Below are 25,194 nucleotides of genomic sequence, written 5' to 3' on the forward strand. Positions count from 1 at the left end.
TACTTAGATATATATATATATGTATATATACATATATATATATATATATGTATGCATATATATATATATATATATATATATATATATATATATATACAAGGCAAAATAATGTTGTCTACCATTAAGACACGTATTTTATTCTAATTAAAAATGATTTCAGTAGCTTTGGTTAAAATTTTCTCTAAAATCTAATATAATCATGTTTAAATCTGCTGTACAACGTAAGTTTTCATTTTTGCAGTAATTTAGAATCGCTACTACATATTAATATTTGATTAAACAAGAAATTGGTATTGCTTTTTTTTTTTAACTTTTGCAGAAAAAAATGATAACCAGTCTATAAAGATACAATAAAAGACTTAAGTGATTGCAGGTGTTTATTACATTAATTTGGACATTTTTATTATTCTGTGTATTGAAGACGACACTGGATGGTCGGTGCTCATTGGACGTAACGTGTTTTCGTTGGTGTCTGTCAATCAACCAATCGATCCATAATGCCAACAAAATCTAAGAGTAATTGAACATAAAACATGTTATTAAGATAAATGAAAATGTCATGGTATAATTTGATTTGATATATACATTTTAAACGTTAAAGAGCAGGAAATCCGACTTCAATCAACTGATGTTCACACTATTGCGCATGCGTGGAACATTAATAATTCTCGATACATTACAAATGACTGAGATCAATATGATTCGCCCCCATTTTAAGCATTTAAAAACAGGAAGGTATCACCGAAAAAGTAATTCTCATAATTTGTGGTACAATATAGAGATACACTCTAAAAGTCTAAGCCATCTTGCTCAAGACGATTTAGAGTTTATCTCTATATTGTATTTTATGTTTTCTTAAAAGTTTACAAAGACATTATATATCTTAAATTATACACCAATATATATTCTATTAATATGATTTCTTGAATACAGGCCACATGACACATGAAGTAATTAAATTAATGAATTGAATTGTTTTGATGATACAGTACGTTTGAATGACATGACGTCGTATGAACTTACCTAAGTAACTATCAGTCTATAATTTGAGTCAGTTTTTCAGTTATCGAATAGTCTATTGCTGGCGTTTTGCTTGCATCTTGTCAATACATCTAAAAAAGGGATAAAAATCTTAAAGTAACGTTTTTAGTGGCCTGGCAATTTGGTCTTTTATTTTGATAAAATGCCTTTTCCAGAGAATACAAAGCGCCTATATTTTATAATTACAATGTCCAACATTCTCAATTGCCAGAGATATAGGCTGAAATTCGAATTGATCTGTGAATACTAGAATATATATTTATTTTAGGCTCTGTGTGCGTGTCATAAAAAAGTAAAACAGTGTCTTAGGTTTGTAGGATAAAATATAATCAACTCGCCCGAACAGAGGTTAACAGTAACAAGAGCATTTTTATTATTATTTATTGCAAAATCATTCATCTTCTGCCACGTACCCATTTATACTCCTTGGTCTTTAGACTTCACCTTACGAATAGTAACTGTACTTACGTTTGACTTCTGGGTCATTTATCGTCTTGTCAGCACCCAAAAGAAAACTTAAAACGACTTCCATCGCACACTTTGGCTTTTCTTCTTGTAAAGGTCTTTGCTGATCTGTTTAATGAAAATATAATTAAATGATGTAGAGCAATCAAATATTCAAATCAACACATTATAACATCAAAGTTTTTTTTTTTGTTTTTTTTTTTTTAAATTGTTCGGAGCGTCTAACCTACAGTGTCACTTACATTAAAAGGTTTTGCAATCATTGGCATGCGTAATATGCTCGAAAATGTTCATGCTAGGAGCTGATGCTGCCGGAAAAACTGAATGTAATACCGGAAGACTTAAACCTGGCTTATACAGGTATAACATCTCATTTTTAAATATGTCTGTGTTCGTATGCAAAATAAGTTAATAATGTTTTTGTTTTATTTCAATTACTGTAATAGTAAAATTCGAACGAAATACATAATTAACAATAATGCAGACTTTAAAAATATTGCCTCAAACTAACTAAAAGTCATTTGAAATGCATTTTGACGCAAATGCCAGCAAGATAACGCATAGGCCGCAATTCCAATGTAAGCCGCTTGGAACTATTCGCAGACCAACCGCAAATGAGTTGAAAAGTTGACTGATGATGCAGCATGGCGTAGGGAAGTCTACACGGAGATAAACTATTTCGTTGGTTGAGGTGGGGAATTATAGTGGAACTACCGCACCTTGTGTTTAGGCCCAGTGTTATACTATTTAATCTACACATGAATCGAGTTACTTTCTTAATTATTAGACAATAATCAGTGGATAGTATTCCATAAGTACTCACCAAAAAATCGTTTTCCAAGCATTCCCTGAAAACTATGGGCTATCCTATGGCTTCTTTTGTCTTCTTCTTCGTCCCTCTTTTCACCTGTAAACAATGTAATGTAAATGTCAGAGTTCATTATTTCAAAATCGCAGGAGCCAGTCCAGGGAGTCTAACGGCATTCTACTGTAGTAAAATTCACCAAAGGACATTAAAAAAATATGGTTTAGTTTAAAATTTATATAGTTATAGTGTAAAAACAGCGTGGAGAATTTAAACATAAAGCTTCACGCAATGTTGTCCCGTTTTTGGTGACAGTGTCACTATTGTAAACGAATTTAATCAATATTCTATAGATTCGTCTAACTAACGTATAAAATATATTTTACAATCGTTATTAATTGTATTAGTATTAATATATTTATATATTTCCAAGAAGACAATGTGTTAATTATGATAATTATCTGTATACATGTATCAAGGATGCAAATAATTGTGAAGCTAGCCATAAACATCATTATTAATTCTAGAATGCACTGTAATGCGGTTGTAAATTATCTTAACGCCAACAGGGTTTGTCAATTTGCCCTGCGTTTACAGTTATTTAAAAATAGATTCACAAAGCCAACAATGGTAGGCCTACGGTAGCTGTTTAACCAGCATACTGGCATAAAAGTGCTATTGGTCTACAGTAATTGGGTTAGAGTACAACTGACTAAAAATGCGTTGTTTGATCTTTAAGGTCAGGGAGCAAAACTAATGAAAAAAAATCTTCAATATGTTATTACTACAAAGGTAAAAATCATACTACTACTACTACTACTACTACCACTACTACTACTACTACCACTACTACTGATAATGCTACTGCCACTGCCGATGCTGCTGCTACTACTGCTGCTGCTGCTGCTACTACTAATACTAATACTACTAGAACTACTAGGCCTACTATTACTATGCTGCTGCTGCTGCTACTGCTGTTGCTGTTGCTTCGCTGCTACTACTACGGCTGCTGCTACTATTACTACTGCTACTACTATCATTATTATCTTATTATTAATATTAATATTAGTATCCCACTTCCCTTTAACCATTAACTCTGCACCCACGCTAGTACTATTATCACTTCAAATTCAAACCTAAGAAACACTAACAACATTCTTTTTCTATTGTTTTCTTTTATTAAGCGCACTCAACAACATTGATTTTTAATCATGGAGAACGTAGCAACCGACATTTGATTAATTATACGACAATAATTACCATGTTGTTGATCTCTCTTCAAATCTGTCATAAGAACTCCTTGTTGTCCCCACCCATAGTCTCTCAGTCTGTTATTTAGGTATACACTATCGTCTGACGCTAGAATGAGGAAAAATCGTTTTCTGTTTATTAGTTTTGGTTTGCTCTAATTCTAAAGTTATCACGATTTTTAATGTATTTTTTTGAATAAAATATTGAATTTTTTTTTATTGAATATTTTTGAATAAAAATATACCGAATTACTAAAGCATTAAAAAGGCCAATTACATTGTAAACTAATTTAAATTTGAGTTAATAATTTGATGAAAAAAAAATATAATGTTTGAGAGAGTGTATCATTACATAATTGAGATTATAATCCGTGTTACAGCTTTATAAATAAGACCGGAATTGAAACTGGCATCTAAAATTAATTGACAATACTTCAATTGCCGAATCAATGAAATACGAGGAGAAGAAATACTATTCGATAGACTGTTTAGAATAGAACGTTGATTTCAAGGCATTCAATGTTATTAGTTTGTGTATACATAGTTTGTGTATACATGTATACAATAATGTTTTTTAACATAATAATGTACTAAGTAATTTTCAGCTTTCTTTATATGGTGATGATAAGGATCATTATTGTCATCGTAATTATCGTCTTGAGGAATACATTTAGCTGGTTATACGGAACGGGCTTCTAATAGAGAAATAATGGAGAAGAAATGTTTTCGTTTTTAGTACGTGGCGGCAAAATACTGATAAGTTACTGTGGAAAATCACCATGAAAAACTGCTTACTACTCTATTAAATTGAAATAATGGTTAAAATTGTGATGTGTATTGATTACATAATTATGCCATTAGTTTGTCCATTTGGATAATTATTCATATTAGTATTTACATTCTCTTGTCAAGATAATTACACTAATGATAGATGTTCCCAAACATAATATGAGAAAACTGCTTTATATAGTTAATGTTGAAAAATATAAAATATACATTAAATATATAATTTACAAATAAATGTTATTAAGTAGGCATATAAAGTAAAATTATTTTATTAATGTGAAAGTCGTGTGTGACGCAGTAGTAAGGATCTGCTTAAAGTCAAGATCATTAGTTTGAGACCATGTGTCATTGAGCAGGACATTTACCTTTGCCTATTATTATAATATTATTTCCAGTAAGAAATTGTATCTGATGTGAATGATTATATTAGGGAAAAAATTGATATTGGTGAATAACATGCGGAAATTCTCCCTAAGGAACGGTTGATTCTGGTAGGAAAACGCCTGAAGAAGATAGCATAAAAGCATTTGGCTACCTCAGACCTATGGTCACTGGACAAGGTAAGAGCTTCACTTTTGGGTAGAGTAGACTTAAGGTAACCTTCCAGAATTGCATGAACCATATAACAGGTAGGCCTACTGGTATAATATAACAAACATCAAGCATTCTGTACATTTGCAATTGCTTGGCCAACATCTCATTATATATTTTTAGGCCTAGTTGCTTTAAAAAAAATATGAGTTGCTTGAACTACATCTTGCTACATCGTGTTTAGGAAGATTAGAGAGCATACAACAATATACTTCGTATTACATCTATTGGTGTTGCTGATCTTGTCCGACGACTCGGTGTTACGATGACAGTTTAATTTATCACTAACTTAACTGTCAAAATATTTATGCCTTTTTAGACCATTCCCACATTTTTTACCATTAATCAATGGGCTTTGATGATTCTCTTGGATCAAACTATTTTTTTTTTCGTTTTATCAACATAATTTAAAAATAGAGGGAACATATCATAGGCCTATATATTTATACATGGTTAACCCCGGCATGAATCACACTGACTACAAAGAATTAAAGTATTTGTTTTGTCAGTATATTATAACATTACAGTCCACACGATATCAAAGAGCTCTCGATGAAGTACATGTATCTGCAAAACCAGTAAGTTTAGATGAGTTCACCATTACAATTTTCTGGAAATAAGATACCATACCGAATAAAGCTTCTTTCAATTAAGAATCAATTTTTCGATGGAAGTTTTCAAATTTATTATTTTAGCAGACCCAATTGTATTTTTAAATAAAACATAGCAGCCTGTTTATTTGTGTATTATGATGACCTGTCAATGATTTTTAGTACGATATATTTTACCTGAGACAACTGTATAAATATAATATAATATGTGATAGTGTTATCAGTTTTAGTACGATATATTTTACCTGAGACAACTGTATAAATATAATATAATATGTGATAGCGTTATCAGTTTTAATAATAGATTGCAAAAATATACGTTTTGGTGAGTGACATTACGACGCGTGTCTAAGAAATTTTACCAGGCCTTGGCCTACACAACAAACGTGACGCGTAAGAAATCTTATTAAACAGATTCACCAAATCTTTCATCTGAATTCAACAGCCACATAGACCTAAAAGTAAAAGTCCTTGCAATAATGCATTTCAGAAATACCATGTAGTGTAATGTTATTATGCTCATATTGAGAAACAAATATTTGTATCTTGTATCTTGTAACGGAATTTTACAATGAAACAACAAAAATACACTGGATGAGGTATGAAACGTGCTAAATTTAGTTAATTATGGATTAACTATTTCTCATTTTAAGAGTTAAAACGTTACTTAACTATTTTTCCTAAGAATGGAAATGCTATAATGTTCTAAAATCAGGATAGTTTTAGCTGACACTTCATTAAAAAGGATTTGCGGGATAAATTAACAAATCTCAGGAGCCTTACAATGGTATAATGTAATCTGACGGATGAGATAGATTACGTACGTAAGCACACTAAACGCTGAATACGCATCACCAGTGCCTTGAGCGTTACCTTGAAGCGCCAAATAGATATACATTCAATTCCAAATTAATGCACTGCTAGCGAGTAGTATATCTCGTATCCCGAAGCATAATTTAACAGCACTAATGATATTTAATGTATATCATAATAATGCACATTTTTTCAAGGTAAACATTTTGTTATTTGCTACAGTTAATGTTTAGGCAGAATTGAGTAAGCAGAATATTGGAAGAATAGAGAACATCGACACGTTCCGTTACCTAGTGTAATTGTTGCTTTTATTGTATGGTACATGTTCATGAGATGTTGTCATTAGATACAATCGTGAAGTTTCTATCGGAAACGCTAGATATTGATGCAACAAAAAATTCCAATTAAACAAAATTACAATTTATAAATATTTGATACTCTTGATTTATTTGTTACAGGTTGAAAATTTAGGTCTTTAGTCTTGAATGTATATTTAGATTATGTAATATAAGGATCCAGGCCACGTTTGTTTCAAATGAGGTATTACGGTTTACGTTTATCAACTGAAAATTATCATAAATAGACCCAGTTCTATTGTACCACCAACAGGATAGCTAGTCATATAGTTCTATCGATTCTACTAAGTAATATCTCCATGATAGAATTAACCTAATTAACAAACTTTACCATCAGTAAACCCGGCCAAATATCATCATTGCAGTTAATAGTAATGTTACTACCTAGTATGAAAAACCACAAATTAAGGATAATGTAACAGTTTCACTATGAAAGGTGTATTATATGTAATGTTTATTAATATTTCTACGTGTAATATTTTCGCTTTTAAGAAACTTCTATGTATTTAAAAAAATGCAGTACCGTTATACGCTTAACTTTTTGGTTTTCCTTTCTCTTTTAATGCTTTTATGACCCAATGTTTGTTTGGGTTTATTTGACTGTTTTAATGTATTTTATATTGTATATTTGTATGTTCAAAGAGAAATAAATGAAATGAAATGAAATTTTTTCAATACCTGGTTCATCCAAAAACCCTTCAAACGATTTTTCTGGAGTCACCTGAAAAAAAGAATTAAAAGGCAAACGTATTAGTAATCAGCTATGAACACGATTGATTTTATATTTACTGAGATCATGAAGTAATGAAATTCCTTACTCAATGTTAAGGTTAATAGCTGTCAGTAATATAATTTAAACGGAATAAGTAGCTATACTTCTATTATTAACCTTGAGATGACTTTAGGAACTGACTACACCTGCAGATTTTAAGTAGAAAGGCAGTTGAACTATTTAATCTACTGCAGGGCGTTGGTTAGTTTACATGTGTAAGCACAAAGATAGCATTTCCATAATTTTATATAGGCCTAAATATCATCCAATTTTGAAATACTTGTTTTCTACTATATTTAATTGAATTTATAATTATTGTTCACTAACGGTTGTATTAAAAAACAACACCATTATAGAAACCCACTATAATACGGCGTGATCTCAATCACTTTCATGCAGTGGTTAAGCAACTTTAATTGGGAAACACAATACTATTAATCTTATTACCTTTGTTCTAACTATTGTCTTCTCCTTTTGTACTATAGAGTAATTATTAATAACAGTACTAATAAAATCGTAAAATGTTACTCCTACGCATAGTTAATGTAGGCAGAACTTTTTATATTCCTTATTTCCTTCTATTTGTATATTATATAAATACTACTAGATAATTTGCAGTGTTTAAAAATCTAAGATGATAAAACAGGCCTACGTGAAAATCAAATGATTAGTAGTAGGTTCGCATTATACTGCACACAATTTCTTATTGTTTCTGACGTCATAAAGAAGCACATCTGTTTTTATGTAGGTTAATCTGTTTAATCTCTGCAATGTGGTAATGATGTTGTTTTTTGAATGCCATTGATTTTATGTTATCCTATATGATACTCTGGTATTAATTATCACTATATAGGCCTAGATTAATTTACTGTCCTACATATTAACTAAATTCATCACTTTTATAGTGGTCATGAGATAAATCGTCAGAAAAAAAAAACAACTCTGCACTCGATTTTAATAATAGCAAAATATTTGTTTTCAAAACGTTTATGTGATACAAAAGTAATCTAGATTAATTATAATTAATTCATTTATAAATATCTTATTGAAACTATTTATATCTGATGATATTTATAACGAGTTTAATTACTAATTATTTCAGAATAACAAAAGGTGGTGATTGGTGATCTATTTTCACCCTTTTCTCATTTCATGTATTGGTTCGAATAACAAACGGTGGCGATTGGTGATCTAGCAGCAAGAAGAACAAATATCTGAACAAAAAGGGTGGATGAACTTGTTGGGGCCAACGGCCAGCATTGCTTTAGTTTAAGAAGTAGGTTTACATTTATAGGACTATCTTCTTTTAAAAATTTTAATCCCACTATCAAAATATTAAACTTAAAGAGCAAGTGCATAAAGAGGCTTTTTTGCATGGTGCCTACACAAAATTCAGCTATTATAATTATAATTATTATTTATGGAGAATATATTCAATATAGATGTAAATTAAGTTTAATTTTATAGGCCTAAACTGTTTTAAGTAAGTAATTTTAAGTAAATTGCCATGCTGGTTTAATGATTCATGCCAAATAATATCCTGATCATTGAAGTTTGACTTTTGACCAATAAGCATCATCATCATCATTATCAAAGATTTAAAAATAAAAAAAATCACCATTAATTTGAAACAGATTAGCAATTTTACTACTCCATTTGCATTTACTATTTAATTCAATACATTTTATTTCTAAATATTCTCTTTGAAAATTTCAAATTTACTAAGAAAAAAGTCAGTCATTATCATCCGGAAAGTAATGGATGCGGAGAAGCCGATTAAAAGTATTGAATGTTTGCTACTATACACCCACAGCTAAAATCGTTCTGAATAATCGAAGGTCTTTACACAGATTAATATAAACGGAATAAGAATCGATACTATTATTATCATATATTAATCTTTAACTATTTAATGCTAGAAAACACTATTAAGAGTTCTAAAAAGATACCAATAAACAAATTGAGTGCCAATGTGTCATTTACATATGCCATAGGGAAGACTTTATTAATCTGCTGCAATCTCTCTGAATAGTGATCATTGTTAGACTGATTACCATACAAAGTAAACTTCTAACAAATGTTCAGAGAAGCTTGTGATGATTGCCCAAGGATCATTCTTCTCATTCACTATAAAGAAAGATCACAAAACATTTTATTCATTATAAAACTAAATATATTTCGGCGCTTTGCACTTTATTTTAGTAGTAATCTATCACCCAAAACACCATTTTAATGTGTCAACTATGCAATTAAAATTGTCATAGACACACCTTCTTTTAAATGTACTAAGGGTTCGTATCGCAATAGTTAAAAAATTAAATACAATTATCCCGGTCACATTTTCTAATCTTTAGGGACGGTATGTATCCATAATTTCAGTAGACACTGTATAAACGGGACAGGGCAGTTATAAATTTTTATTACTTGTGTTGTTACAATACTTGTTGGGTAGGCAGTGGTGTAATACTGGGGCGGGGCCTTGTGGCTCTGAGACTGGGGCCCTTTTTGGGTCCTGGTTGCCATTTGTAAGATTTTAGATGTGCTCGTGGTTATTCATGTTTATTATTGTATTCTAAATGTTTTAACGACGAAATATATTATATGACATTATTGACCCTATGAGGACTCTATGAGTAGGGGCACGTAGGGGCTCCCGAGGATCAGGGCCTGCGGACCGCCGTATGAGAGCGCACAGGCGTTACGCCACTGTGGGTAGGCAAAATTGCGCACAAAGTTTCTTTAAAAAGGATTTTATAAGGCTGATTAATTATCTTATTCTTCGATCTAAAGCCAATTACGAATGAACGTTCTCTGTTGTTTTAAAGTATAAACAGAACCTTTAATTAAAAGAGACCTTTAATTTAAAGAGACCTTTATCAAAATATATCCCCATAGATATTTTGACCCATTATCTTCAAGTACGTACGTACTAAAGATATCAAAAGTCACGTTTCCTTCAGTAGCAATTACCCACTCCATAACAGATATATCTCAATAATAATCAAACAAACTTTATTTTAATAATTATTTAAAATACTTGCTAGTTGATAATGTTTTGTCCCTCATCATAATTCGAACCCAATCTGTTCTACCAACGGAGCAGACCAAGCTAATACGCTCTTAGATTTTTCCAATAGGACACCATTTTCTAAGCAACGAAAAATCTCATGATTTGAATTTTGACATTTTGAAATACAAAGTCTATACCAGCCTATAGGCTACACATTAACACACATTAGACCAGAACGAGGACCAGTAGGAAAATAGCATGCGGTGCCTGCCTTAGCTTCCGTTTAAAGATTTGATTATCCTGCAGTTTAGAAGATGTGGAACGCAAAAAGTGCACTGCCCGTGATCGGGAATATATTGTGTAATACGCAATAATAGGCCGCATACGTACAGTAGTAAATCACAGTACAGTAATTACCGATGGGAAAATACGCTTTTCAAAAAAGTATTATCTTTTAATATAACTATCTATCTATCTATCTATCTATCATGCTACTAAGATCTATCATCATACAACTAAAATAACGTATTGTGGTTTTTCTCTGTCTACCAAAAATCTTCAAAAATATTTCAAGTACAATTATGATTTTCACACATGTTGTAGCTACCACCAACGGGACGAACATCCGCTACATTAGGACTCGATTTTGTTATTCTACATGTGTCTTTTAGGAAAAATTAACACATTTTCTTGCTGAGTACTTCCAAATTTCATAACTGTCGTGACGTCATTGTGCCGCGCACCCGATCTAATATACATGTTGCAAGTCCCACATGCACACATTCATAGCCATATATATCCCAGAGATACCACTACACCGCATTCAAACAACGAACACGTCAGAGTTAACACGTTATTACTGTATATGTTGCATTTTCACATGCAAGAGGGTACTCCAATGTAATGGACAATTCCTTACAATGACAAGTCGGCAGAGATACTCACGAAAAACATTATCTACAAAGAGGTCCTTTAGAAAAATGTAATGGCAAGGTAAAATAACATCCTCAATGATTGCCTCCTCAACATCCCATAATATTTAACTATAATAATGTCTCACCAACTTTTCCCATTCATTTAACACCGTGCGTGGCACGGATATTATATGCCAGTTATATATTTATATAAACAATTAGATACTTATAATCGACTGTACCTAATCGACTGATAAATACATGTCTTTAGTAACTAAGTGAATAGTACTAATCATACTACTTGGAAATTACTTCAATATATGTTAAGTTAGCCATAATGGCAATACATCTAACTTTTGATAACAGGTTTGTAAGTAAGATCCGATTTAAAACAATAAAGTGATCATTACCGGGGATTAATGTCTGCATGAAAAATGTGTTATGATATACGTAACGTCATTCCCATATCTGTTTTCTGTGTCTATTATAATTTAATTACACTTCAATTCCTGATTTAAAAACAGTTTTTTCGTTGAGCTAATATACATGATATATACAATTTAACATATTTTAAATTATTTTATACATTTAATTTAATTTTGTATTTCTATATTTAGGCAAATTATTAGCTCCCAATTAGAAACTATACGATAGATTATTTATCTCACCAGAAATAAACATAAATAATACTACAGTTTATAGCATCCTTTCATCTTTTAAACAAGCAATTTAATAATAAATAAAATTTAATAATAATAATAACAATAATAATAAATAATAATAATAATAATAATAATAATAATAATAATAATATAATATTAATATTAATAATATAAATAATAAATTTAAGATTTAATTGATTTTTAATTGTTCCCCAGATTTCATTAACGACTGTATCATTTTGAAAGCTATTTTCCCTATTAATCATAATCATTATTTCTTTTGGAAGGAAATGTATTGTTGCCATCATAATTTCAACACAAGCCCTTCCGATTACCGTTCCTCAGATACTCTAGTAAACTGAGCTGAGATATTTTCTCGTTAATAGTTACATTGTTACGTTTAGGAGTGGAAAAGGATTAACCAATGTTGTTCATGCAGTATACGCTTCTTAGGCCTAGTTCAGACTAGGTGGATAAACCCGGCTCAACTCACCAGGTTTATCCACCTGCCAATCTGAACTAGGTGGCTTATCTCAAGCCGGGCTGTGTTCCTATAGTAACTAGGCCTGGCGCGCCACCGTGTTCAACTTTTCTAAGCCGAGCTTTAATCGTTGCGGGGGTGGGGGTCTTGCATTGACTTCGGTTGACGAAAGGACCAATCGGCATTCAATTACGTACGCTGTGGGCGAGCGTACGTTTCGCGAGCAATGTTTTGAAACACGTTTCCTGGTTACGGTTCATTATTATGCAAATTATCGCCTGGTTAAGCCCGCTAGTCTGAACGCCCGGAAAAGTTAAGCGGGGCTTAACGTTGAGCCGGGCTTAACTCAAGCCTGGCTTATCTCCTGGCTATCTGAACGTAGCCTTAACCTCATACTGCAGCTCAGGTGGTAGAATATCCGAACAATTAATATATATATAATTTAAAGGTTTTAATCCAGAACAATATCCTTATGTGATATTATATTATCATCATTACAGCATTACTGGTGTTGAGTTCTATTTTTGAAACATTTTCCTAATAGACTTATTGATTGATTGGATTTTCAAGGACAGAACATCTTTGGAAAATGTACATGGCCAATAATCGTGTAATATATTGGCTCCCAGACGACCCATCGATACATGTGTCTTCCTCTTGAAATGATTCTAATTTCTTTATTTGTAATTAATTGTATATACATCTACATTTACGTTGGCTGCAAATGGTTGTACATGTCTATTGCTATAAGGTTTCTTTAGGTGACAAGTGGTGGGAAAACATCAAGATCCCTGTGTTACCAGGTTTAATTAAAATTTCTCAGAATATTTTAATTAGGCCTAAAAATAGAAATTTTGTCAATTAATTAATTAAACCTCAATTCGATGATTTTTCATTATTAACCATCCATGATACAGTTTTCCCCCAGCAAATCTAAACTATGAGAGGTTGTTAAATTCCAGAAATGAGAGCTTGATTGATCAAGACTATCGGTACCGATTGAAGGTACAGTGTATAATGAAAACGTGTATTGAATGCGATGAGCAATTACTCGTAAATGAGTCCATTAATATATCCTTTGCAAAGCTTAGGGCTATCCCGAACAGGAATGGTAGCTTTGCATCGATTAGTGTTCATTTCTCTTCATTTAACATGACACAGATGCTATCAATTGACGGGTCGTTTTTCGGATATAGATAGCTAATCTACGCAAGTATTATCCTTTCAAAAACATAGCTATAATAGGTATGCTTCTTAGAATTTTGTATGGATTATGGACATGTCTGATTTGAAACGATTTACGGATGAAATTAGTAAAAAAGCTGATTATGTATTTATTGTATTTATCCAATCATTCAGTCAAACATGATATTTCAATATTAATATAGGCCTACGCCATCATGTGAAGCAGTTAGTGGCAGTGTTCCACTGCGCGTTTGGAAAATGTACGTGCATTCAAGAGTAAAAGAGGAAAATAAATAACTTTGTCAAAATCGTGTGCACAACTAAGACTAAGAATACTCCACAGATAGCGTAGGCGGTTTCATGTAGTAAATAATGATAATGATACTAAAATCAGAGATGTGTACTACGAAGCTGTTTAAGGGACATGATGAATTTTTATTTTATTTTCCTAACCCGTACGTACGCCATATTAAGGCGTACGTACGCCTTATTAAGTCGTACGTAGCCTTATGGGTTATTAAGGCGTACGTAAGCCTTACTAATAACCCATAAGGCGTACGTACAACTTATAAGGCGTACGTACGACTTAATAAGGCGTACGTACGCCTTAATAAGGCGTGCGTACGGGTTAGGAAAATAAAATAAAAATTCATCATGTCCCTTAAACAGCTTCGTAGTATCCAATGATCATGGGTACACCGTAAACTTTGCACATGACACCTCCTGTTTGCGGATACCGATGGCGACGATTTTTTTTCAATATTATTATTATAAAAATTTCTATGGTTCATGTAGAAAATTAATCAGCTTTTATGAGCCATCTCTTACAATGCTAAACAATATTGTAAATGAATGTAAAGGCGAAATTGTTCGGCTATAACTTACCCTGCCTTGCTGTAGGGGTGACGCTCTACTCGTTACAAGTATGGAACTCAGTGTGATACACAGACTAACTTCTACAACAAACCTAATCATAGTACTATGATGTTCTCTGAAAACAAATAATATTAGAGAAATATAATTATAAATGTATTTGAACTCATCTATCTATAATTAAAGAATATTTCTCACAATACACGTTATAACCTTTAGCTTTTCACGGTATATTATTCAATTGATAAACGGTAATTGAACCCACGAAGACTGCAATAATTGTTGCGTTTAATCAACGGAACTTTATTCTTTCGCACCTATCTGGTGAGTGGCTTATCTGTATTTATGTTTGATTTAGAATCAGTGACACTTAATAAGACGAGTTTTAAAAGCATACCGCAAATAATACGCTTGAGACGTATTTTTTGAGCAGTTTTATCCATAATAATTCGTTAATTCATTTTGCTTTATTTCAATTTATCTAAAATCACAACTTTTTTCCTTGAAAACTCAACTTGAAAATATAATAAATTTAGTTATAATATAGGTCATCTAAAATTTTTTTATTGGGACTGTGTTCGAAATATTTATTTTTTCTTTAAAGAGTGAACAACACTCGTGTATATATTGTTTCTTTTCTTTTTAAAAGAAAATGTATACGTCTATCTATTGGGAACTTACCTGGTCTCATAATTTTTCATCATAGCATTTTGGATTTGGATGATTTTACATTTTTACAGTATTTCCTTCAAATGGAGACTACAATGAGTTATATATATTATATTTTATTGTATATAATATACAATATGTATGCATATATATGTGTATATATATGTATATATATATTATGTTCAATATATATATGTATATATATATATTATGTACATATACATATATATATATATATTATGTTCAAGTTTGATTTGATTTGAATCGGCTTTCAAACACACAGAATTTAAAACATGATAATAATTTTCATAACATATAACATCCATTTTCATATTTACAATAAAATCCGAATTTTAGTTAAATATCTAAGCTTGATAAGTTTATGTTCCTATATTCGAACCCAAGTCATATATATGAATGTGTGAGCATATATTCGATCCCAAGTCATCTATACACTTACAGATATGTAGGCCTATATATAATATATACAATAATAGGAAATACCATGTATGAACTTTAAAAACACTTTATTGGAGAAAACCAATATAATTTCGACCTATCCTTAGGTCTTTTATTAGGTACATTATGTATGAAGATGGAATTGATCCAAACATGAAAGTGTAGGAAAACCAATGTTGAGAATTTGATAGAGAAAAAGAAGAAATAGCAAGTTATTTTTAGACAGAGATGCGGAATAGTATCTGTGACGTGATTTGAGGGAAAATTGTCAAAAGAAGTGAGTAGTATAATTTATAGTTAAATGAAATGCAGAGGGTTAAATAATGTTTACACAAACCTCTCTCAGGAGAGAGATACCGGTATACCTTTTCACACATTTAAGCATAAACGCTACCTTTAATAAACAAAATTAAGCAACTTTTTCGCCCCATGTTATCGTTATGTGGAAAACGACAAAAATTACTTATCGCTTATAGCAATAAATGATAGACAAACTAAATTATACATAATTTTTAAATATATTCAACAATATTCTTGAGGGTGGTCCATCCGTATACTTCGTCTTCCTCTAAACAAGTCCAAGGAACATTTATTATTCATATACAGGAGGCCTCCGTCCCAAATAATATACAAAGTATAATATTAACAAAATTAGAGTGCATCTATATTCTTTTCTACGTTCAATGTGTAAAAAAAAGCATTTTGAAAACTCTAAAGTGAGATTAATATTTTTGGTAGATATTAAATGAAGAAATTCAAATTTAGAAGGGTTATCTTAGTAAAAGGTAAATAGAAATTTAGTTCTAATATCTGAATAAAAAGGGCAAACTAAGGTAAAATGATATTCATCTTTGACAGTTTGTAGAGAACATTATTTGCATACTCTTTCATTTATATTAACATTATACCATCTTCCTCTTTCTAATTATAATTCTAATATCCACAATCTTAATTTAGTAAGAATTTGTTTATGTCTGTAATTTTCTGTAGGCCTATTTGTTAGATAATCCTCTACTAGCTCTAAATGCGTGTTTAATTTGTGAATATAATTTTTTTTAGAAATGTTGCCTAATTTCCTTATAAAAACTTTTATTCTCAATGTCTGTTAACCTTTGCTCAAAATTAAATACAAAATCATTAATATCATTAACTTTTTGCGCATGCCAAATATCTTCAAACCCAATAGAACATAGACCTAATAGTTTGTTTTTTTTTCATATAAGGTCCAACAAGGTTATTTTTTGTGTTGTTCTATATTGAAAGTTATAGTACTGCTTAATAAATTGTCTATGAATTACTATTAACCAATAACTAATAACTTTAACAAAACATGCAACATGTATTATAGGGAATATCCCGCATTCTCCACTAACAGCTGGGTGCTGAGTTGCCTCTCCTAATATGTATTTACAGAATTTTATTTGTATCTTATCGATAGATGAAACATCATCACATTTCACTGCATAGAATAAAATCGGTAATCTTTCAACATCAAAAATATGATTCCAAAAGTTAATCGGTAAATTGCCAAACGTCCCTTTATTCGCTTATTTACAATTATTTTCCTTGGTTTTATTCAATTTTACTATTTGAATTTAAAGTAACTCCTAAATACTTATATGATTTAAAAATATCGATTGTAGTCCCATTGTAATTCCATTTTTTAAATTTCTAAAGTTTATTCCATAAAAAAAACAAAAAAACAACAATGTTACTTTTGATAGTAATTGTTATTGTCGTGATGGAATAATAGACAATAACTGGATTTGCGTCAGGTGAAACATGTATAGGTGTAATTTTGCCCTACCTGACGTGGAAATTTACCGAATACTCAGTACGTTTGAAAACTACGCTGCTGCTACTTGGACTCGAATTCAACCCTAGCCATCAGACGCAAGCTCGGTGGTCTAGAGGTATGATGCCAGGCTAGTGATCTGGAGATCGTCGGATCGAGTCCCACTCGAGAACAACTTGCAATTTTCTTCGCAGTTGTTTTCAATTGTACTAAGTATTCGGTACATTTCCACGTCAGGTAGAGCAAAATTACACCTATAAATGTTACTTTTGTTAACTTTTACAGTTAAATACCCTGTCTCACACAACTATATAATTTATTTAAATAATTGTGTATTACCCACGTACAGTATTACCAAATAATATAAGATTATCTGCATAAAATAAATGATTAATTTTTAGATTACCTATTTGAATTTTGTCGCTTTCGTTCACTTCATTTAGCTTTCGACTTCAATCATTTATAAAAATATTAAATAAAAATGATGATAATGGAAACCCCAGTTGCATTCCAACACAATATCGAAAAATATTACTGATACATTAGTTCAAAACAATGTTATAGAAAGAATAATGTACAGAGGAATGACTTTACAAAGAATTAAAAAAAAAAATCGACACTCATCACAATTCGATCCCGGGACATGAAATTTATATACATAAAATATTATACCATGAATACTTTGTGACCAATGGAAGTGTTAGTGCGATTAAAAGCTGAACAGTGTTTGTTAAGCCGACCGGCCAGCCTATTCGATCCCACGGAGGATGCAGCGCGACAAGGCGCGCACATGCAACGGATCGTGTTTAATGGCGATCTGCTCAGTATGCCACCGACAAGCAGGCGGCGTCGCGTTGTCAAGAGAGTAGACATGAACTCGTATCTCGAGTCACACGAATATAAGCATAGTAATTCTTATATGGACAGGACGAACAAAGATCTATATCGACAGTGCGCTAAGAATGGCAAGTTGTAGCTTTGAGGTTATCCTTTTTTCCCAAATTAATAATGGCAGTAATCACTGTCGCGGGAACAGATTTATACTTGGTCTTAGGATCAAGTCCATCCTAACATTGTTGTTGAATCTCAATATCTATTTTCAAACTGCCTCCTTGTCATGAATAGCAGCTGGAACAAACACGTAGGCCTACTCTGTAATACGCAAACTTTTACAGTATTAAGTTGGCTACATAATATTTTGGAATGCTTCGGTTAAAGCCTATATTATCTATATATTGGAGCCTATCTATATATTGGACGGTGTAGCAGCAGGCATGCAATAAATCAATATAAAAATAATAAATATTCAAATCAAGTTGCTGCTCAGCACTGGGAACACAAATAATGTATAAATGAAATAGATAATAATACAGTGCTGAAATATATAGGAACATGATTTTATAAATCGTATCAAACATAGTTTATCAACGAAAGTTTCTAATTATAGTTGTATGGAAAAGAGGTCTCTGGTGGAAATCGAACCGCCATCTCTGTTCCTATATATTTGAGCACTGTATTATTATCTATTTGATTTACATATCAAATATATATATATATATATATATATATATATATATATATACATACATTATTAAATGCAGGTCAGAACATTTGTAGATATAATTGAGAAGAAAACTTACCTGGTAAAATATACCACGATTAAAATAATACTAAAATACACTCTATACAATGATCGTAAGTTAGTAATAGCAGGCGGGAAACACAACGATATAAAGCTCAGGTTTGTATCACACGGCAGATGTGATCAAGATTCTCTGGAAAGATTTCGCACCGGTACCGGTATTTAAGGTTGCGGGATTGATGACGTAGCGAGCCTGTTGAATTAGAATGTTTTTGATTGCATTCGCGATCTATAAAATGTGGTTGCTGGAACACTGTCTCACAAATATATCGTAATTAGAAGTTTGAAAACAATCACATTAATGCAAATTAGTCTCCAGGCAACCGGAAATAGATGCCATAATATATGATTAAAAACGAGGGTAAAACGATAGGTCTACTGCGCATGTTCCCCACCCCCATAAGTAATTTACATAATAATTAAAATGTGAAGGTGGTTGTACTCTGAATAATTAAAAACTATATTAATTCTGAATCATTTTATTGACTTTAATTACCCACGACCAGGTCAACAAGACATTAACATCACTACGTAGAATATATAACAATGTCACCTATAAAAATCGGATTTAATAAAGATTACTTGTAAATAAAGTACGTGTTTCGCATTTTAGACATACTTCGATCTACAGGACACATCCCTAAGCTATCTCAAATCACACTTACTTTCGGTGAAAATAAACTGTTAGGAGATAGAATGTAAAATGGTTAAAGTACGGGATATTAATGTAGTCCCTTATAAACGTTAATTCTTCTCGCGTAGTAATAGCTTAAAAATATGTTGCATGTCAAAAGAATTCAGATTAAAGATTGTAGTGTCCACAAAAACAACCAAATGTAGCTCAGCAACAAAACATAATATAAATGGCATGTATACCTATATTGGAAGAGGTTTGGCGCAGCGAGAACGATTTGATTTCCCAACATCGAGGTTTCGATCCCACCTTGTGTACTTCGCTTTTGTCCTTGAGCAAGGCACTTTATCTGCGTTGCTTCTCTCCACCCTATAAGTACCTAGTGTGGGTTGCCTGCTATTGTACTAATCAGGGGAGGATCCAGAGATGTCCGAAAGTGAGGGGGGGGGGGCGCGAAAGTGGGGCAGATCGAGATAGCACTATCCTAAAGGTCCGGGGGCATGCTCCCGCAAAAATGTTGTGTTCTAGACGCCCAAAAAATAACATAGTAAAACCTAATAATAATATAAAAAAGCCTAATAATAATAACCTAATAGTAATATAAAAAAGCCTAATAGTAATAATAATAATAATAATAATAATAATAATAATAATAAAAATAATAATATTAATGACAATAATAATACTAATAATGGACCCGTAGTAGGCCTTTCACACTACAGGTATCCTAGTCTAGTCCAAAGCGCTGGCCAAAAGTGTACTGCACTGCACATATGCCTAGTTCTGTTTAAAGGTAGGCCTACCTATGTCGTTCCTTATAGTGGAGTAACGTCTCTACCCCATGATGCATAGTTCGATATAGTAGAGGATAGGCCTACAGGTCATTAAGACCTAGCCAAAGTAATATCAAAGTAGTTAGGCTAGGAAGGGGTATACGGGTCATTAGGACCTTAGTGAAGCTATGCCCCTACCCCTCTATGCATGTTATGATTATATATTTTTATAACACACCGGAGATCACATTACACACTGACACAGACTATTAACTCAGAGCATGTGGAAGTAGAGCAGGTTAAACATACGCGAGTGTAATATATAATACGTATCTCATATAATAATTTTATTTGCTATGTACTGCATATCTACTTCATCCACCTTATAACCTATGCGGCATTATATTGTCCACTTAAGCAAAGTTCTCCTCAATGAATTGATAAATTATGAAATTGGATTGGTATGCAGAAATCTCTTTATGATTTCTATGATCTCTCCATTTTTGCATTATTAATGGCGAATTCCCTCAGGAAAGTATGAGAAAATGAATAAACGCGAGAAAGAAAATTAGTTCACTCACTGAAATAATGTTCGGACTTACATTGAATCTCATGACGTGATAATTAATTTTGAATGTAAAATTCAGTGGACTCTATGATGATTTATTTTTCTTTTATGTACAGTAACGCTTACAGTATCAATATTTATTATAATTTCTTGGCAGCCACAAGCGGAATAGGAATTAATTTTTTTTTAAATAATTTTGATTTAATTAAAAAACATACCTTACTTTGAAATAATATCACTTATTCAAGCACACAGAAAACAGCACTTAACAATTGAAACACATGAAGAATATCTTTGTTGGAATGGGGATATCACAGGGAATCTGGAAGTCCGCCATAAAGGACATCCTTAGAGAATTATAAGTTCTCAGAAAAGCAATAGGCCCTGGAACAGAGTAGTTTTAGCTCAGGACTCTACTGTTTGAAAGATTTCTATGAAAAACTATCACACAGTGTTGACTATTGACTAAGGCGAAATTGGTGAGGTGTACTTCTTGTACAAAGAGAACATATAGTACACTGTTCTGACTATGTGGACACAGTGTGTTATCAGTATGGACACGGTGTGCACACCGGGGACACACTCTGTCGACACACATTTGTGGAGTCTATCCAGTTATGAAACAGAAGGAGAACTGTGTACACACAATACAACAGTACAAGTCTCACCAATTCCACCCTATATATAGCCTACACTAAGTGAACACATGATCTTTACTCTGTTGCAGTGTACATTCTGTGACATTTTTGTTAGGGAAAAGCCAAATGGGAAAATATCGAGAAAAATTGTAATATAGAACATAATTATACCGAAGTGTCTTTTGGTACAAAAAGAAAGAACGAAAATGAAGTCAAAATCGTGAGTCTATCCTAAACCCGGGGAACATAAACACCCCCTCCTCCAAAACAGGAGTAGAAGAACAAAGATCATCGCACTGTTCTGTGTCAGTTTAAATACCAGTAGTTGGTAGGCTAAAAGGTGTCAGGTGTAAGTATGAGCATCTGGCGCTCCTATTCTAAAATGTACAGAATGAAATAAAGTAATGGGATTGAACTGGAGGTAGACATTGAACTTAAAACGGCAATTCTGAAAGGGTGTGTTTTAAATATTTTCTGAACTAGAGTAAACGGCAAGCTGGAACGGAACGTACAAAATAGGTGACCAAAAAAGACAATTACTTATACTCGATCACATATTAATGAGGTAAAAAATGTATGGATGATATATGACTGATGTGTGTATTATGTTGTGGATTTATACATTGGCGCTTCTTCTGAGAGTTCATATGTATTTCAGTACGTTTACTAGATGAATATACGGTTGGTTTAGATCCATATATCACAAACAATGACAGATAATGAGGTTTTCGTTAAAAAAAAAATGAAACGGCTAATAATAACAAAAAAAGTTTCATTTGAACGTTTAATTGGACTTTTACTGAACTATTTGGACTGCCTTCCTATAATAATAGGGAGATTTCGCAGCCTTACGAAAACGATAACGAATACCAATACGTCATTATCATTATCGCCATTCGTAACTAAAACATTCTTGATAATAAGTTGTACGAGCTGAATATGATACTTGATAGCCTAGTCCTGAATAACCTTCGTTGTGACAGATACGCTAATGTAGGGGGAGGGTTTTCTAAAAATTTGATGACGTATCCATATTCGTTATCCTTTTTGTAAGCTTGCGAAACCTCCCTATTACTAGGCATAAAAATAACGGTAAAGAGCTCGACTTAATAAAAACAAATTAAAGTACAAGTTGTTTTCAACAATGTTACGTCCCTTAATAAAATATAAACATTTACTATATCCCTAATGACTTTTTTTAACTAAAATAATTTTACGTAAGAGCAAAATATAACGTCATCCCAATAAAAGGAAGATTATTATATAGTTTGTCATCCCAATGGCAATACATTCCACATTTAGAGCATTAGTCACCAGCATTTTATCTCATCTATCCCGTAAAAATTAATTAAAAGTAGTAGAGATCCAGGCTGCGAAATGCATTCTCACAACAATCTCTCACCACAAGTTCTACCCTATTGATTTGATAATTTGTTGACAGTTGTTGTTTAACAAACATTTGTGGATTTTAAGAACGGTACTGGAAAACTAAAGACATTAGTAGAATAAAGGATAGAAAACAAACCCTCAGAACTATTGTATAAAGAAAATGGTTTACTAAAGGGAAGCGTCAAAATGTACCTCATTGGCGAAATTTAAAATGATTCCTTTGACGTTCTTTTAAGCTTCAAACTGTTTATTATTATACATTTTACAAGATAATTTATCGTCCTATTGTAATCAAAGAACTATATTACATAGGCCTATTTATATATTGGTTTATGACAGTAATATCAGTTTCGCTATTGTCAACCCCTTTGTGTTTTCAAGTACGGTATCTTTTCTTTTATATATACTGCTTGTGTTTGCCATGTTTTTGCATATTCATATTGTATATCTTAATTGCAAAAAAAAATTAAATGGAAATGACTATTGCTGTTTAATCTTAGTACTCTGTTTGCTAATAAATAGGATAAATTGTATAACATGATATATTTTTTAGTTGAAAGTAAATTATTCTTATATTCTTATTTCAAAAGAATTTAGACCATTTGTGTAATTCACTTATGTCTTAATTCGTGTGCTGCTCAGTTTACAAAAAAAAAAAATCTGTTATCAATGAATCTCATAGTATACTCTCTCACAACGTTACTACCCTTCTCAAAACGTCATCACTCGTGAGAGAATGCGTTCCTCTTCTATTCTAACTCATGGACTAGACACAGCTCAAAGTTAGGATCAGACAATCTAGTCAAGTTCAACATCAACAAGACAGAACAGATTGTTCTTTCGCGGAAGCGCAATAAAACCTACCCTGCTGTAAAGATGAATGAAGAAGATATTCGATCTCCGACTTTCTTACACAATTTGGGATTAACGCTTCAGATGTCAACTGGAATTTGATTGATTGATTGATTGATTGATTCGCTTGCTCATCGACGCCATGTTGCAGATCTTTCCTTGTACTATCGGTACACTTTTGGCAAATGTTCAACTGAAATGAAGGCTATTTCCCCCCATGCCATACTAATGCCAGGCAGACCAGGTCTGCCTTCACTCATATATTTTTAGTTCAAACTTACACTTATCGTACTATTTCCCACTCATTCTCATTCGTACCTCGCACCTCTTCGTCATAGAACAGACTACCTACTTCTTGTTTCCCTCCTTAATTTAAACCTAATGTGCCATTAAGAAACTTACCCCCTCCTCTCTTTAATTTTTCCTTTGCTTGGAGTCTTTATTGACTATAGGTTCGCAATGCATGTCATTGCTACTCATGAACCTTTTCATGCATCATATTCTAAAAAAAAAAAAAAAAAAAAAAAAAAAAAAACCAACAAAACCTGTATCTATAACTAGTCGTGTACTGTAATACTGTATAGGAAATTAATGAACTCTACATGACCTCATACTTCAGGATTGTCTGATTTTGGTTGATTTTGTAGTGTTTATTAAATAATAACATACGAATTCGAATGTGAAAATATTGACGTTTTATGATTATAGGTAAGTTGTAGAAAAAACTATCATCAGAATAAAATATATCAAAATAAGACTTTTTGAACACAAGGTTCCAATTTATCAACCGCATTGTATCAATACAAACTACAAATTGGGCTAATGAGTGAAATGTAGATACGCTGATACAATGTCCACGTGATAGCCTACGAGCAGACAAGTATATTTTACAAATAGGCCTACACCTACCAATAATTGTCGCATCATCGCCTTCGTCATAAATTTTCAGTTGCAGTACAGACCTACTTTGGTAGAAACACAAATATTTTATACGTAGTCACAATGCACAAATATACATTTTTAGACCCGTTTCGGCCTAGAAGGCCGAAACGGATCCGTCTGCAGATATTGGGATTCCTTCCAGTGGATACTTAGTTTATTTTGTCATTCTGATCGGATTTTCTCTACTGTTCCGTTTTAATTTTAATTTTAAATTGTTT

General features: G+C 32.1%; 1 protein-coding gene across 2 annotated transcripts; it reads right to left on the bottom strand.

Moving 5' to 3' along the window:
- Positions 1-297: 297 nt before the first annotated feature.
- On the bottom strand, positions 298-19,334 carry LOC117108071. Of its 2 annotated transcripts, none has more exons than XM_033249941.1 (8): positions 19,179-19,334; positions 14,628-14,733; positions 7,397-7,439; positions 3,572-3,670; positions 2,330-2,413; positions 1,510-1,614; positions 1,027-1,112; positions 298-514 (listed from the first exon to the last, which is right to left on the bottom strand). In XM_033249941.1, the coding sequence occupies exons 2-7, from the start codon at positions 14,715-14,717 to the stop codon at positions 1,060-1,062; spliced, it is 474 nt and encodes a 157-aa protein (XP_033105832.1). In that variant the 5' UTR covers positions 14,718-14,733; positions 19,179-19,334; the 3' UTR covers positions 298-514; positions 1,027-1,059. The 2 variants fall into 2 exon arrangements, with proteins under 2 accessions (XP_033105832.1, XP_033105831.1); XM_033249940.1 differs by having other exon boundaries at positions 298-510; positions 1,024-1,112.
- Positions 19,335-25,194: the final 5,860 nt, after the last annotated feature.

Source organism: Anneissia japonica, unplaced genomic scaffold (assembly GCF_011630105.1).
Source record: "Anneissia japonica isolate Jap-2015-1 unplaced genomic scaffold, ASM1163010v1 scaffold287960_len3192837_cov198, whole genome shotgun sequence".
NCBI classification, from domain to species: Eukaryota; Metazoa; Echinodermata; class Crinoidea; order Comatulida; family Comatulidae; genus Anneissia; species Anneissia japonica.

Excerpts from the sequence above, each read along its gene's own strand:
- LOC117108071 (XM_033249941.1), bottom strand. The coding sequence starts at position 14,717 with ATGATTAGGTTTGTTGTAGAAGTTAGTCTGTGTATCACACTGAGTTCC. Across the intron at positions 7,440-14,627 it reads CACCCCTACAGCAAGGCAGG|GTGACTCCAGAAAAATCGTT; the intron begins GTAAGTTATAGC and ends TCTTTTTTTCAG. Across the intron at positions 1,113-1,509 it reads AAATGACCCAGAAGTCAAAC|ATGTATTGACAAGATGCAAG; the intron begins GTAAGTACAGTT and ends TCCCTTTTTTAG.